This window comes from Lissotriton helveticus, chromosome 8 (assembly GCF_964261635.1).
Source record: "Lissotriton helveticus chromosome 8, aLisHel1.1, whole genome shotgun sequence".
NCBI lineage: Eukaryota > Metazoa > Chordata > Amphibia > Caudata > Salamandridae > Lissotriton > Lissotriton helveticus.
In genome coordinates this window covers 1602532026-1602549692 of record NC_136069.1, presented here as the reverse complement: position 1 = coordinate 1602549692, position 17667 = coordinate 1602532026, and the positions used below count along the sequence as shown (strand labels likewise).

Here is a 17667-nt window from a genome sequence, read left to right as displayed (position 1 = left end):
TCTTTGTCTGGGCGTAGCTTCTGCTGCTCCAGGTTCTGTCATTCTCCGTATCCGCTGCTTTGCTGGACCAGCTTTGGCATGCTGTCTGCGGTGTTGTGCTGTGGTGTTTCCGCCCTTTTTTAGCCGGTGTTTCGGCCTGGTCCTCTGTCTGGTGTTCCAGGGGGGATAGGATTTCCTGGCATTTTCCTGTGTTCTGGTTGATGGCTTTAGTCTGTCCTACGTATTTCTCCTCTTCTCTTCAGGCTGGTCCCACTCCTTTTCATGGGTCGGTGTATGTCCGGAACGGTCTCCTTTTAGGGCTTGTTCTGGATTTCTCTGGCCTTTGCCTTCGTCTTGCGCTTGGCTTGGTCTGGGCGCTCGGCTTCATGGTACTTGCCGGCTGCGGCGCCTGCTCTTGCTGGTCCACAGCCGGGGGCCTAGATGTGGGCCCTTGTGCTCCTGCCTCTTGTTCTGCTGGAGCATTGCAGGACTAAATCTTTCTTCTCACGCCTGTGGAGCGGTTCCTGCCTTGTCCGCTGACTCAAGGCTGTGGCCGGTTCAGCTGTCCCCTTCACTGTGTGTCTTTTCCTGTGGAGGGCTTTGCCTCCATTTCTACCTCTTCTCCTTGGAGTTTTGCAATGATTATTTTCTTCCTCTGTACTCCTCTGCTGTTAGCTGTCCTTCTGGGGATTTCTGGCAGATGTCCCTGGTACCTTGGCTGGGCTTGGGGTGGCCTGGCCTGGCCTGGCCTGGCCCTTGCTTCCTTCTGCTTGGTGGGGGACTGGGCCGCCCTTCTTGTCCCCATTACACATCCCTTGTTGTGGCCCTGTGTTTGGTCCTACTGGGAGGCTCTCTCGCAGGCCCTCCTCCCTTCTAGGCATGGCTAGGGTATCTATTCTACGTTAAGGAATCTGCGGCTAGTAGTCTCTAAGATGTACGAGTTACTTACCTTCGGTAACGATGTATCTGGTAGACACGATTCTAGCCGCAAATTCCTGCACAACCCGCCCTTCCTCCCATTCTGCGAGGATTGGTCTTCTGCACTCACCTGCCTCCGGGGGGGTTTAGTCTTCTGCGAGTGCCCTCTTTCACTTCCTCCCTAGTGGGATGCTGCGTTCTGTCTGTTCCACTCCTTCCTTTCTGGTGATTGGTTGGTGGGTTCATGGGTGCTTCTGCGTCTCTGCACCCTGGTCTTCCAGTGTGGGGTCTACTCATGCGCTTCTCCCTTTTCATTGCTTGAAATGTCTGACTCCTCTGCAGTCTTCTCAGTTGGGGTCTCTTGGCTGTGTCTTGGCCCTTAGCTCTTTACAGGGGATGCGCCTCTCCTTGCTGATGTTTTGGGGTAATTTGTCGTTTCTCTTCTGTCCTTCACTGTTTATAGATTTTGGTTGCAGGCCTCTTCGTCTGCTATGACAATTTTCAGATGCTTTTCTGCCCCCAGGGAGGATGTCGTATTTGCTTGCAGGGTTGCTTCGCAGTAACTGTGCTCTGCTCTTCCCTTTGACTTTCGGTGCCACAGTGCCTGGCACTCTCCCGAATGGTGATGTTCCTCACCATTCCCTTCTTTCCTTGCTGTTTATCTGATTTTTTTCGCACAGTGTTCCCGTATTATCAGTTTTTGTTTGTGATGGCTCTGCGTTGTGGCGCGGAAAAGTTCTCAGAAGAAAACTGACGTCAGCGCGCCGGAGTGGTGCTTATGTGACCTTGCTGACCCGCAGACGACGTCCGGTACCGCCCCCGGCGTGCAGAGATGCTGTGGCAGAGACTTTTCCGGATTCAGTTTCACGTCTGGGGATAATTTTACGTTAAGGAATCTGCAGATAGAATCGTCTCTACCAGATAAATTGTTACCGAAGGTAAGTAACTCGTACCTTAGGTCTATAAGGCCTACAGTAAGGATGCCTTACCTATCTATACCTCATGTAGTGTCTGTGGGCATGGCATACCGGGTCTGCACCACGACACACAGCCTGCAGTTGCAGTTTGCATGGGCTTGGTGAGGGTTCCCTAGGGTGCTACATGTTGTGCTGCATCCATAGTGGACCATCTTCAGTCCCTGTGCCCTAGATACCATGGTTACCATTTACTAGGGACTTCTGGGGGGTTGCTGAAGTTGTGCCAATTGTTATACAGTTTTAGAGAAATAAAACTGGTACTGGAATGCTGGTTAGCAGGGACTCGGTACACCTCCGTCCAAGTTTCATCAAAGACCAAGCAAAAAGTGGGTGGGGGGGGGGTGTTTAATGTTCTGCAGCAAAAACTGTTTCCCACACCTCCCCTGCTCCAAGTAGGGATCCTGGGCAAGGATGTTCATGCAACCTATACTTCCATCAAAGTACAAGTCCAAATGCAAACAAGCCTAAAAAAGTGACATTGGACTCTACCCACCCTGCCACTATGACTCCAAAGAGAAGGCGTAAGGGTATTGAAATATTAGTTGTACTCAATCAAGGTTCCTGGCCATGGAGCGAATCCTTTAGCTGCTTCAAACAAGCCTTGAGTTGTTGTGACCCTGCTGCAGATAAAGGTGCTTGAGGCCATGCTGCACACTTTCAGTGCTTCCAGCTCTCTAGTGCCTTTAGGCCCCCTGAACCAAAGGTGCTTCTTGACTGCTTACCGCTGGTGGGTCCCTCCCCAGAGTGGTCTTTCCCCCGTGGACCTGTACAAGGACTGTACTGATTCCGTTTAAAGTATTTTTACTAGCCCCCACAATCCAAAGTAGTTCCCAATATTCCGATGCCACTGGAGGATGATCCAGTGCAGATGCTAATGTCTGGTCTTCAGTGGGTGTCTTCCCGAGTTCAATTAGTGTTATGCTGTGAAATTCTAAAGCCGTTACCCATTGTAATGTATTCTAACTTTAATCCTGTGCCTCTGTCCTATAGTAACTATCTAAAGAGGCTCCACTATCTTTTTGACTCTAACCTGAGTGCACCCCAGGATATTGATGATGATGGTGGAGAGGTCCAACCCCCCCCTCATTAATCTTATGATGCCTTATAACTTTACTTAGAATGCCAGTGGGCATGATTCTTCTGAGACCGAGCTAGACTTGCCACATGGGCCACTAACAGAAGAAAGTATCTAATTTGCAGTGGTGCTTTGGAAGGCAGCTGCCCCCATTCAGACAGAAAATTCATGTTTGATTACATTTTTACAGCCTGTGCAAACATCTGGGCCCTTAGTTCCAGTTAATTAAACCCTTCTGGAGGCTCTGGTGGCTGCTCAGTGGAACGTATGTTATTTTCCTCCTTTGAACAGCCAGGTGGTCAGACCTTGTAGATCCGTATCTGGTGACCAGTTTTTCTCTCACAAAGCACCCCACTCAGCCATCTTGTACAAGCCTTCAACATTAAGTGAATTGTAGCTCATTTTCAACCACCCTGCTGCATAGATAGTCATAAAGATTTGATGTGTTGACAAACATAGGTTTTCTTTTGCTAGTCTAGCACTGTATAAAATCAGTCTGTTTTGAGCCTGTATTCCCATTGTCCTTTGGGACATGACTTACAAGATTTAAGGACCTTAGGGCCTCATTGGCTGAAATTATACATGATGGGCAGGACATGGCCAGATGTTTTCCATGGAAGTCTAGACACCATGGATTGCCTTGGAAGGATGGTTGGTATCAATGCTGACCTTCATAGACCTGCCTGAACGAGGACTACTGGTTTTTCCAGAAATGTATAAGCTTCTCTTAATACACATGCCCTTTGATGGGCTGCGCCTCTACAGATAGAAGGCAGACTTCACTTTTGTACGCAGCAACACCACCACCCTTCTGGATAACCTGGCCAATCTCGGACTCAAACAACTTGTTGACACCCCCACTCACACAGCCGCACACACGCTCAACCCTATCTTCACCTCCAGCAAGCACATCTCCTTCGATCGCACTACAGCTCTCCACTGGACGGATCACAGTTGTGTTCACTTCAGCTACAAAACCACCCTGACCCACAACCGTCCACTACCTATTCTTCGGAGAAACTGGAACAAAATCACAACTGACCAACTCCTCACATCACTCAACCAAAACCCTCCCACCCTCTCATTGGACCCAGACCAAGCAGCCACCAACCTCAGGCAATGGATTACCCACAGTGCGGACGAATTAGCACCCCTGAAAAAACACCAGATGAAATCAACCATCAAAAAGGCTCCCTGGTTCAATGATGAACTTAAGAAATCCAAGAAGCTATGCCGCACCATGGAGAACAATTGGAGAAAAAACCCAACCTCAGACAACATGGCCTCCCTCAAGACAGTCACCCGCAAACACCACCAACTGATTCGTTCCACCAAAATATCAGCATTTAAGGATCGTCTCGACAACAACACTCATAACAGCAAGGAACGCTTCAATATCGTCAAAGAATTCACCAATCCCACCGCAGCTTCTAACGACATTACTCCCTCCCAAGGCCTCTGCGATGCGCTATCCTCCTTTTTCTACAACAAAGTCGCCGACATCCACAACAGCTTTGAGAATTCTCCCAGCGATCAACCCGCCCCACCCCCCTCAGATCCTATTCCTCCAACTAACTACCTCAGCGCCTGGAACTCAATCACCTCTGAAGACACCACTCGCTTCATGAACTCAATCCACTCTGGCTCGCCTTCGGACCCCTGTCCCCACCACATCTTCAACAAAGCTGACTCCAGCATCGCACCCCAACTCCGTGATGTCATCAACTGCTCTTTCAACTCTGCCACCTTTCCAGATAGCTGGAAACACGCCGAACTCAGCGCCCTTCTGAAGAAACCCACAGCAGACCCCTCAGAACTGAAAAACTACCGACCCATATCCCTTCTCCCTTTCCCGGCCAAAGTCATCGAGAAAGCCGTCAACAGCCAGCTCACCGCCTACCTTGAATCCAACAACTCCCTTGATCCATCTCAATCCAGGTTTCGAGCCAAACACAGCACCGAAACCGCCCTCATTGCAGCGACCGACAACATCCGAGCACTCCTGGACAACGGAGAAACAGTGGCCCTCATCCTACTCGACCTTTCGCCGCTTTCGACACAGTATGCCACAGCACCCTTACACAACGCCTCAGCAACATCGGCATACAAGGAAAAGCCTTGGACTGGATCATCTCATTCCTCGCTAGGAGAACTCCGAGTCCGACTTCCCCCATTCTACTCAGAGGCCACTGAAGTAATCTGCGGCGTACCTCAAGGATCCTCACTCACCAGCCGTCTGGACTACGGCAACTCCCTCTACGCCGGAACCACCGCCAAACTCCAGAAGAGACTCCAGCGGATCCAGAACACCTCAGCTCGACTCATCCTGGACATCCCCCGCCGCAGCCACATCTCCGGACACCTGAGAGACCTGCACTGGCTCCCGGTCAACAAGTGAATCACCTTCCGGCTCCTCACTCACGCACACAAAGCCCTACACAACCAAGGCCCAGGATACCTCAACAGCCGCCTCAACTTCTACACTCCCACGCGCCAGCTTCGATCGACCAGCCACGCCCTCGCCGCCGTCCCCCTCATCCGAAGAGCCACCACAGGAGGAAGGTCCTTCTCCTACCTGGCCGCCAAGACTTGGAACTCCCTTCCGACCCATCTCCGCCTGACCCAAGACCACCTCGCCTTCAGGAAGCAGCTCAAGACCTGGCTGTTCGAACAGTAGCGGACCGCCCCCCCCCCCCCCCAGCGCCTTGAGACCCTCCGGGTGAGTAGTGCGCTATACAACTGCTTTGATTGATTGATTGACTCAGTCCCACCCTCTTCAACGTCTACATGAGTCCTCTCGCCTCCATCGCGCGTCAACACAACCTCAACGTCATCTCTTACGCCGACGACACGCAACTAATCCTCTCCCTCACCAAAGACCCCAACACCGCCAAATCCAATCTTCACAAAGGCATGAAAGAAGTAGCCGAATGGATGAAACAAAGCCGCCTAAAACTCAACTCAGACAAAACTGAGGTGTTCATCCTAGGATCTTCCCCCTCAGCCTGGGACGACTCTTGGTGGCCCCCCGCTCTGGGCACAGCACCCACACCCACAGATCATGCACGTAACCTTGGCTTCATCCTAGACTCCTCTCTCTCGATGTCCAGACAAGTCAACGCCGTCTCGGCCTCCTGCTTCAACGTACTTCGTATTCTCAAAAAGATCTTCCGCTGGATTCCCCTCGAGACAAGAAAGACTGTCACCCACGCATTGGTCACGAGCCGACTGGACTATGGCAACACACTTTACGCCGGAATCACAACAAAATTACAGAAAAAACTCCAGCGCATCCAAAACACGTCAGCGAGACTCATATTAGACATCCCGCGCCAAGATCACATCACCGGACATCTAAAAGACCTCCACTGGCTTCCCGTCAACAAAAGAATTACTTTCCGCCTTCTCACCCACGCACACAAGGCCCTCTACAATCTAGGACCCGAATGCCTCAACACTCGACTGTCCTTCTACAAACCCACCCGCCAACTAAGATCATCCAATCAAGCCCTCGCCGCAGTCCCGCGCATCAGGAAATCCACCTTGGGGAGCAGATCCTTCTCCTAACTAGCTGCCAAGACCTGGAACTCACTCCCCACACACCTCCGCCTTACTCAGAACCACTTCTCCTTCCGAAAAGAACTTAAAACCTGGCTATTCGACAAATATTGAACCCCTTCCCCTAGCGCCTTGAGACCCTCTGGGTGAGTAGTGTGCTATACAAATGCCCGAACTTGAACTTGAACTACGCTTTAAAGACAGAGCTACGGCGCGTTTATGGTGCTTCTTTTCCTTGCCAAACATTCCAGGTGGCGGACAAAGGCTATGGCTTACCTTTTCTCACCTCCCACCCAATATCCCTCCTATTCTGAAACAAATGTCCAAAAAGCGTCTGTCTCACTTGCCACTGGAGTTATGCCCTTTGCTCCTAGAGTGCTATAGTGAGGGTGCTGGACTCTGAGAACGGCAGGGACTGTTACACTTATTTCCTCATTTTGAAAAATGATGGGGCCTCAGGCCTTTTATTGACTGTAGACCCTTAGGATGTGGGCAAATGGCAGCAATGTTATCTTGTTTGGATCTGGGTAACTGGATTTTGTCCTTTGAATTGCAGGATGTGTATCCTCATATATCCGTCCTGAGGGCCCTTAGCAGATAACTGTGGTTAAACGACAGTCAGGAGCATTTTCAATTTGTTGTGCTCTTTTTTTTGCTTCACCAGTGCCCCTCTGGTGTTTATGAAAGTGAAGGCAGTGGTCGCTGCCTATCTTCAGAGGTTGGGAGTTTGTGTTCTCATACCTCAAACACTGGTGGTGAAGGTGTGCTAGTCTCATTCAGTCATAGACTACTTTGGGACAATGGCGGACCTTTGGATATCGTACAAATTTCCTCTGAATGTCTTCTACAAAAATGAACTGATGTCCCACCTGATTCCTTCGTGGAGAGTCCCATTATTGGGGCGATAATAATCGTGATGTAGTTCAAAACTTTTCCTTGAAAGTAACCATTACAGGACATGCAATCTTCCCAGCATATAGACATCCAGGTCTCAGGGGAGACAGCTTGAGATTTGCAGTGGTGGTTGATCAACTGCAATCTGTCCAGAGGCAGACCCCCCTCGCTCCCCCACCAGAGTTGACGGTGGTCTAAGATAAATCACTGCTGGGTTGTGGTGGGTCTTCTGGGGGAGGTTGAGATGAGAGGAATCTTGTTATCGTATCCTGCCCTCCACTGGGGACTAAACTGCAGGAGCTTTGGGCCATTAGTGTGACCCTAAATGCCCTGCTGCCATCCATCAAGGGGAGGTTGGTGAAGGTTCTCGTGAACTACACTACATCTGCGTGGTAGGGCAGTTAGCCGTGGGGTCCTTGGTCCTATACCAGGAAGCTGTGCGTTTCAGGAGGTGGCTGAAATGCCGAGACATTTTCAAGTTGCCATCCACATGATGGGATCCCTGTATGCTTGAACGGATGTCTGAGCAGACGTCTTCTGGAGGATCACAAGTGGCATCTGCATCCAGAAGTGGCACAGGATGTCTCCCAGTGGTAGGGGACCCCTGGCTAGATCCACTTCCCCCATTTGGTTTGTTGTCTTTAAGTGCCAAACGCAAGTCTTGCTGGGCTCAAGTTTGTCAGTTTGTCTGACAGTCTTTCCATCTTTGCGTTTGCTGTACCAACTGTCCTTGCCCACATCACCAGTTGTGATGGGCTATAGTAAAGGTGTGACACTCACATTTCCTCCCAAGCGAGATGTGATGCCACATTAGTACCTTAATTTGGTTATTAATTTTCTTCAGGTATATGCCTTTGCGCCTATGCTTCTCCTGACCGTAAAACCATTTTTTATTTGGACAAATTGTGGCTGAGCACACCCACCTCAATTGATTGGTTACACTTTATAAAACCTTGCGGTCCTCACTGAGGGTTTTTCCGAATAGTTTAAGTGAGGAAGCTGGATTTAAATCTCTAAGAAGTTGCAGAAGATCTAGTAGCAAGGTTGTGAGCCCCAGATCTGGGTACCAAAATCAGGACTACTTGCATGACAGCTTTGGGGATCATAATAAATGGTAGATTCTTCAGGAACATAACCCTCACCATAGCTTTTGACCCCGTTCTCGTACTGAAAAAATCAACACATGCACTTTCATTTTAGAAGCGAAAGTTCCCTAATGATAAGGTTTTTTGGGGTGGTGTTCGTAGAAGACTTTGTCCTGCTTAAGTGAGATCTCTTCTGTTGCCCCTCCTAATAAACTCCCTTGTGCAATGCAATAACATTGCATTAGTGTTCCTTAAAGCTATGCTGCTTTTAGTCAGATTGGATTTATCGGTTATATATTGTGTCCAGCAGTAGGTTTTATTAAGTAATAATCCCTTAAGTGGAACAAAGCTTAATGTTTTCTTCTGTTCTTCTCCTGATATAGAATGGCTACAGCTTTAACAGCCAGCTGGTAATAATTGTACTGAAAACCAATAATTTCATCAATAAATTTGGGGTAGTGGATTTGTTAAGTCAACCAGTGCTTAAAAATCTATATGTTGAATTCCATTCATGCTTTCTACAGCGCACTGGTCTTTTCATACTGACTGATGCAGGACATGCATGTTGAAGATTCATTGCTTAGGAATTTATTGAAAATTGCGTCAAATACAGATCAGCCATTTCCACCTTAAATGGAACATTCTTCTTTTTAATATTTGCTCAGTTTGCAGATGTTACAGATTCATTCGCCATGAAAAGCACAACTTAAGCAGACTTGCAGCTTGATGCAGGTTATTTATGAACATACTGCTCTTCCATCCTCCCTGTAAGGTTTGAGGTTTTGACATCTAGCTGAATAAGTTCTGCTCAGTGGGCCTAAAGTAAAATCTGAATGTGTAGCATTGCTATGGAATGTGTTGTGGAAAGACTAAGAAATAGTTCACACAGCAATTAGGAGGAAGGTGGAATGGGGTGTTCTTGGTAGAAGCTGGGAGTGTCCTGATAAGTGACTGAAGAGGCGTTCCTTAAACAGATAACTGTTTCTTATGAAATGTGCTGAAAGAGCTAGTCTGTTTGGTGGTGGAATAATATTTTATATCTTGGGCATGTTGCTTCAGAAAGTTGGGATTGTGTAGTCATTTTGCCGTTCTTTGGAGAGATGGTTCAGTAATTGGCTGAGCATTTGCTGCTGGCAAATGCAGTGTTGTCTGTCATGCTTTTTGAATCAAACCAAGCCAGACTTAGTCATGCATCCCTCCATAAGTACCATAAAGACACTGGTATTCATGGTATAAAACTAAGGGCTTTCTCCACAACCAGGTTTTCAATTTTACAGAATGGTGTGAACCTGGACTAGTAGTACTGAATGAGGAAATTGGTGTTAATTCAGTCTTCTAATTAATGGTGACTGGTTTCTAGGTTATCTTTGAGGATTGTGGGGTGTAACAGTAGTAAAAAGATCGTCCTAGGTTTGCTGTTTCTATTTTTGTTTCAGTGGAAGCCTGCTCAGTCTTTTTTCACATATGTAATGTTTGAAATTGATTATTTTGAGGAAGGAGTGCTTCTCTAAAGAGGCGTTTAAAAATGGTTCTGCACCTCTTAATAATTTCATTTGAAGTCCAATAATTTTTACAGTTATTTATATTAAATGTTTCTCCTGTTTAAAGCTACAACTGGATTTGGAACAAACACAGGAAGTCTTTTTGGACCCTCGCAACCTACACAGCCGACCACCCTATTCAGCAAACCCTTTGGACAGACTACTACAGCTCAAAACACCGGATTTTCATTTGGGAACACAAACACTTTGGGACAACAGCAGCCCAGCACCATGGTAAGCTCAGAGTAACAGGTTTATCTGCATCTTTGTTTTTGTGTGGTTACTGTTATTGTTAAGAATTAACTGAAATTGAAAGGTTGAATTCCAGATTCTGGCAGCAAAGCTGGAAAATAACTAAGTTGATCTCTATAGTGCACTAATCCCCCAAGAGGATATCCAGGCACTTGGGCAAGGTGTGTAGGTGTGTTGTCCCAAGGAGGTAGGTCGTTCCAGGTCTTGGGTGTGATGTGGGAAAATGAGTGTCCTTCAGTTTTACTTTTGCGGAGGGTCTGTGTGTATCGCAGGGCATAGGATGGGTTGGTGAAGGTGTATGCGGCTGTATAGGTATTCTGTTCCTGTGTTGTGTAGTTCTATATATGTATGTGTGAGAAGTTTGAATTGACTGCGCTTGTGAATCTGGAGCAAGTGAAGCGTCCTGAATTGCATTATGTGGTTGCAGCATGGGAGGTAGAGTGAGTTTTGCACCTGTGTTCTGGATGGTCTATAGTCTGTAGGAGTTGTTTGGAGATTCCGACATTGAGTGTTGCCGGTGAGCTCTTGCATGACTGTCCATCTCTTGTTCTGAGGCAACCTTTTGAAGATCTTTATTATTAATTATTATTAATTATTATTAAGTTAAATTTATATGGCGCACAGCTACCCGGCGGATTCCCGGCGCACAGGACAGAATGGGCAATCTTGTTACTTATTGAAAAGCCAGGTCTTGAGGCCTTTGCGAAAGCTTTTATGGCAAGTTTCGTGGCAAAGTGGGCAAGGTAGAGAATTCCACAGCAACCTGAAACCGAAAAGCATGATGTATGTTCCCGAATATAATATGAGGCCCTTGTGCAAGTGCCGCTCCAAGTCTCAGACTATCTTAATCCTGAGCCTGTTCCCGGGAGAGGTCTACTTTTGGTTGAAATCCTTTGGCAAGTCCAAATCAAAGTCCAAATGCAAACTCCCAACAAGCATTTGCTATGCAATAGGCCTTGCATTTGTGAGAGTTAGAGCTATTGGCGTTGTAAATGACCATGTCTTTTGCCCCATGTGTTTTTGTTTGGAACCGATGTATGTGGAGTAGAATTATGTGGGTTGATAGTAATGGTGGTATTGAGTACTTTAATTATGTGGAGTGGCATTGTGCGTCATGGAGTGTAATTATGTGGAATGGTATTTTGTGGAGTGGTATGTAGTGGAATTTAATTATTTGGTGTGCTGTTGAATTTTGTGTCCTGATTTGGAATTCTGTGTATGGATTGGATGTATGTGTTGTGTAATTGTGAGTTGAATTATGTGGTTTGTTGTTGAATTGGTTGGTAGGGAAGAAATATGTGTGGAGTTGAATTTTGTTGCTTGAAACTGTGGCATTGGCTGGAATTATGCTGATTGGAATTTTGTGATGTGATCTGGTGTATCGGTGTGGATTGTTGCTATGTTATAGTGGTTTTATGTGGGGTGTGAGTAGTGTAATTATGTGGAGTTGAATCATGTTGCGTGTAGTGGTATGGTGTTTATTTCATGCTATAACCATGCTATAACCATTAGGTTAGGTGATGTCACGCTATGTTATTGATGCCACCCTGTCGTATATTGACTGGTCACAGTCTCCTGTGGAGGCTACCGTGGGAATGAACACCTGGTAACAACACTGACCGCTCTGCAGGTTAATGCACCTGCCTGTTCAAACCAGTGCTTATCCTGTAACCTACCCCTAAGCTTTGCAACACTCTATACACAACTCTGCTACACAGTGTCAAAAAATAGAGCATAAAAAAACATACCTCTTGCTCCTAATAAATACCCTCTACCCGTACTTCGGGGAATGCCCTTAAAACATTAAGCTCTATTAGGTAAAGTTAATCTCATGTAACTTTCAAACTATAAAAGAAACGCCCAAATAAAAGAGTCTTTTCTGGTAGTTTAATTATATGGCGGTGAATGGTGGTGTAGGAGCGCTGCCAAGTGCATGGGTTTTTCGCAGGTAGAGGACACGAGGCTCAAGGAAATGTAGGGATCTGTCCTGATTTTACAATGAAATTATTATAAGTGGCCAAAACGCACAATGCGGTGTTTGTTCAACGCAGACATTGGAACTTGGAGTGTGAGGTTGTATGGAGGGTTGGCAATGTTTATGGTTGTTTTCTTGTGCCGTCCTGAGGGCCATCCAGCACCAATACGTTTGTTTAGTACTGCTTTGTCCCATCCCCAACAAGTCTGACTATGCTGCTGGGCATCTCTGCAAACAGTATTATCATTTATATTATTTGTAGGAAAGGCTCTGTGACCGCGCGGTTGTGATGGGAGGCGAAGTAAAGAAAACACGAACACTTACTAACACGGCACCCAAAGTAAATAAACAAGGGGAAAGGGCTGCAATGGAGAGCATGTGCTGCTATTTTAGAGTATGTGTTTTAGATTTTGGGGGAACGCGCAAATGTCGTTGCGCAGATGTGGCTCATGGCACGTTTTGACTAATATTATTTTTCTCAGCAATTAAAAAAAAAGTGAAAGGTGCAAAACTGGGACACGTTATCTAAAGAAAATAATTGCATTTTAATTGCTCATGAAAATGCGTTATTTGAAGTCTGTTGCATGTGGTTGGTGTAGTCCCTAGCTTTGCTGTCAAAACAAAACAAGAGGGAGAAAAAAAAACAGACCTCGGTCTTTGAATGCACAGCAAATGTGGCAAGATTTACACCCCTGTTTACAACAGAGCTCTGTAAGCCACTAGCGCTGGTCTCGGGTGCTCTGGCTTACAGGAACAAATAGTGTTCATAGACTGTCTCGCCGGGGTCTTAAGTAGCAGAAGACAATGGCTATAGAACATGACCAGGGTGAAGGCTTCATACAAACTGATGTCTTCATTTTGCTCCAAATTCAGCCATAGTTTTCGCATTTGAGATGTGAAGAAAAAACATAGTTTGCTCTGCTCTGTATAACATGTGCAGAAAAATGTTCGAGAAAGTTTATTGCCTTGCTGGTTTTATGTTGCAGGGAAGTAAGGTTCGATCTAAATGTGAGCGCAAACCTCTTTGTTCCATTCCCTATCACCCGAGGAGCAAAAATAGTGCAAAATGAACATACTCGAGGTCTGCTCTTTGCAAAACATGTGTGAGGGCTTTGCAAAAGACTTTGACTTCTACAGGCAGCTGGAACAGGTTGCATACAGCCTCCTGAGCTGTGACCGAGAGCTCTTTCTCTCCCTGGAGACAGGAAGACGTGTAAATTCTGTAAACAGATTGCCCTCGTCGTGTCTATGGTCAAGTGCCTGTTTGTGTGCGGGCAAAAAGGGCGCTGTGCGATGTGGAAAAAGTCACGTTCTAAGCGCAGTGGGGTTGGTGGCCCACCCAGATCCTTCTTACACGGTTCCGAGTCGCATAAAAGAACGCCATTCGCAGCACAACACTGGAAGTCCACGTACAAACATCCCTAACAAACCCTGAAATAAGATAGAATAAGCCACTGGCAGGATGTAGCGTAACGCCAGAGTCTTTGGAGCTGGGGAACCAGGTTCAAGCCTCTGCGTCAGCTCAACCTCGTGCTCATGTAAAGCACTCCAATATGTTCCGGTTGACTACGCACCATATAAAAACAGGAAATAAAAAAAGCGCTTACAAAACAAAACTCTTGTTCTAGAAGCTGTAATTGCTCACGTCTAAACAAGGAGATGGGAATCACAGCACCACGCAGACTGCAGGGGCTAAAAGAGCCCAAAAAGCAAGAGGGAGGAGGAGGCAGCTGCAGTCTGTTCAGAATAAAAACAAGTTGCGTGGGGTGGGAGGAGGAGTTCTGGGAACTGCAGGGGAAATTAAGTGAACAAGAACAGAGCGAAAGACAAAGTAATGCACTGAAGGAAAATAAAAGTGAATGGATCTATTTAGTCTGCAAGGCAGAACTTAAGAGCCTAAAGTTGGGACAAATGTATGCTATTGACCAATGAAAACACAGGAATTTGTTAAGGCAGAGGAAAGACCCTATAGAAAGTGCTGGGCGTGTTTAAACGCCCATAGACTGAGTACCACATGTCTGGAAGAGAGCGCGCAAGTGCTGCCAAAGCGAGACCTTAAAACATAATATTCAACCCATTCTACCACTGTAGCCAAAGAACTAAAGCAAGGGTGTATGTGAGAAAGTGCCCTCTTTCTTCCATGGTATGCCCCCACTTTTTTGCTGAATTTCCGATGTGCTTTGACTGAGTGTGCCCTGGGCTCCTGCCAATCGGGTACCCAGGGCCTGTTTTCCTTCCCTAAACCTGCATTGAAGCCTAAACCCAATTGGAATGTCTGGCCACATGTCAGCCCCTGGTAAATGGTACCATAGGTACCCAGTGCACTGTGACCAGAGAAGGCCCCTAAGGGCTGCAGCAATTGTGCCACCCTTAGAGGGCCAGTGCCCTGACACACACACTGCCTTTGCAGGCTGCGTGTCTTGGTGCAAAACAAAACCGAGTCGACATCTCACACATCCCTGTGTGCGATGCCCATAAAACAATGCCCTGGCATACATCAGTCACCCATCTAGCAGGGTGCTCTATGCCAGTGGTGAGGGTACAGGTCCTTTCCTGGGCACTGTAAGTGCAGTGCTGCCATTAAGAGTATATGGTGCTGGGAGGTTGTTATTACGAACTCCACAGCATCATAATGGCAACACTTCAGACTGAGAAGTTTGGTATCAAACTTCTCAGCACTTTAAACCCACACTAATGCCATTGTGGGATTTAATGTAAAATGCACGACAGAGGGCATCTTAGAGATGCCCCTTAGACTCGACCAACTCCCAGTGACCTGAATGAGTGGTTGTCAGGCTGCCCACCACCAGACATGTTTCTGGACCCCTGGGTCGAGAGCGTGCTGCTCTCAGGGGCCTGAAACCATGCACACCCTGGGACGAGGTGCCAAGCCTCCTCCCCCAGGATGGACAGGGTTCACGAAGAAAAAGCTTCAAAGGCATACCGCCTTTGTGAGCCTCTCCAGATCACTTGCTGTACTCTGCAACTGGTCCCCACTGGTTCTACCCCCCTCTTTGTTTTTACCTCTGCCAACTCCTCCCTTAAGGTGGGGGAGGCGGGGTGAAGCAAAACCTCGAGTCCCCTCCATCTTGAAGATAGGGGGGGACCCAGCCAATCAGGACAGGCTCCTGCCCCCCTCCCATTGGAGAGTGGTAGAATAGGGGTGTACCCACCCCAGGGAAGGGACCCATTGGTCCCTGCCCTTTACATACCTGTAACAGCCCTAAATGTAGTATTTAGGGGCACCCTGGACCTTCCTTCCTTCCTTAGATCCAGCAACAACAAAAAAAGGACGAGAAGCGGTGCAGAGCTAACAAGAGGACAACGCCCACTGACTTGGCCCCAGCCCTACAGGCCGGTCTCCTCTCGTACCTGCTCCTGCGAAACCCCGGTGTGTCCAGCGGCCAGCAACCTCAAAAACCGTGGAGGACCTGCCTGAATTCACTTTCCAAGCTGGTTCTCCTGTAAACACCGGACTTGTTGAACTGCAGCTTCTGTTGCCAACCAGCTACCGCGAATCCAGCACACTCTGCACCTGCCGAGCCCGCCCCCTGTTTGAGTGAACAAACACCACGCGGAAGTCCCCCTGGCGATCTAGACCAGAGATCCTGCGACCTCTGACCTGCCACAAGCCTTCTGACGACGCCTGCAGCCTCAATCCAGACGACCCCCCTCTCCCCCACCGCGACCAGAGCGGGTAAGAAAACCTGACGTTCAAAGGCACCCCTGCACCAGATGCCCCATTGCCTTGTGTGCCCAACCCAGCGGTGCCTAACCATTCCTCTACATCCCAACTTACCCCTCGAAGTGGTGGTCACTCCTGGAAGATCTTCGTCCCCGTTTCTTTGTCCCGGAGAATCTCCATTGAAATCAACAGGGCACCCGACCTCAAAACTGCACCCGGCTGCCCTAGCGCAGCTGAGGGTGCCCCTTTGGTGCTAACTTGGTCCCCAACTTGCCCTGAGCTTAACCCTAGGAGCTTTGTTCCCACAACCTTTTGGCCTGCTTGCCAGCCGCCACCAACCGGAGTCCCCCTATCCCCCCGTAGGATAACATTGAGTCTCAACACTCTGCACCCGGCCGCCCAAGTGCCGCTGAGTGTGCAACAACAGTGCATCACTGACCCTGGGAGACCCCGGAGTCTAACCCCAGAACCCTAACTCAAAAGACCGATTACTTACCTTGAAACAGATAACTAATTTTTCCTAATAGGATAACATTGACATTTTTTTTCTCAAAAAGTTTCTAATTGTCAACTTTTAAAAACTACAAATGTTCCTTAGAAATCAGTCGAATAACCAAAACGCATTGTCTCAACTGTTTTGAGGAAATGTCTCAGTGCTGAGTCCAGGATCCAGCACGGAGTAAGAAAAAGTAACGATAACCTAACTTACCTGCTAAGTGAATTTCCTCCCATAGGAGAACGTTGCTGATACTATGTGAAAAAGGTTTTAAGTGTCAACTTTTGAAACTCAATAATATTCCTTAAAAATCGTACCTTTAACCAAAACTAATTTACTAGTTTTTCAGGAAATGTCCCAGGGCTGAATATAGGATCCAGTCCTATTAGCAAAAGTAATCTGAAAACGAATTAGCTGCATTGTACTTAAAAAGCCCATTCATTCGAATGTACTATACCTGTAATGTGTTGCAAACTGCTTCCTTAAACTGTAACTAAAACCAGTACAAGTTACACTGCTATTTTGAACTGTGTTTATACAAGTAATTTACTACTGGAAAGTATTTTTATGCTTACCTGCACCAGGTGTGCTTGGTTCTAGAAATAAAACAGTATATTTGTTATACAAAACAATTGGCCTAGAGTTCAGTTCTTGAGTGTGTGAGATCTGCTGACTGAATGTATACATCAAATACTTTACACTGTCCTCTGATACTGCCTTACTGCTCGACCAAGCTACCGCTTTAGGGAGTAAGATTCTATCTAACTTTAGCCTCTGCCAAACCTCTGGAGATCCTTGGACTCTATTTACTCTGTACCTCACTTTGGTGCAGTATATATAGAGCCAGTTTTGCAGCCTGAATCTTTCTGGATTCACTATGCTGTGCATTATTCCGCGGTCTAGTGGTTGGGTCCGGAATCGTAGTCTGTTTTTTTTTTTTTTTTTTTCGTAGCCCAGGTGGGCGTCGACGTCCCCACCTTTTGGTGTCCTTCCTGTGCCGAGAGGGTTCCAGAGATTTGGAGAAAAGAAAAGCCAAGTTTTTGGGAAGAAAAGAGTTGAGAAGGCGAAGTGAGACGACATCGAAGGGGATGACGAAGGAAGAGGATCTTTGAGGAACTTCGACGTCCAGAAGAGAATGCGCAATCAGGGGGCCCCCTGAACGCAAGAGATGGACAACACACCATTCAAATTCTGCCAGAACTGCCACCACAAGTACGCGCAGAAAGACCAAC

The 17667-nt window shown here is 47.3% G+C and overlaps 1 protein-coding gene across 1 annotated transcript in view; it reads left to right on the top strand.

The window, feature by feature from the left end:
- NUP98 (nucleoporin 98 and 96 precursor) overlaps positions 1 to 17667 on the top strand; it is an 853605-nt gene that overhangs the window by 182247 nt on the left and 653691 nt on the right. The window contains 1 exon segment of the mRNA XM_078658655.1: positions 10095 to 10261. Within this exon segment, the coding sequence (XP_078514781.1) occupies positions 10095 to 10261 (167 nt within the window).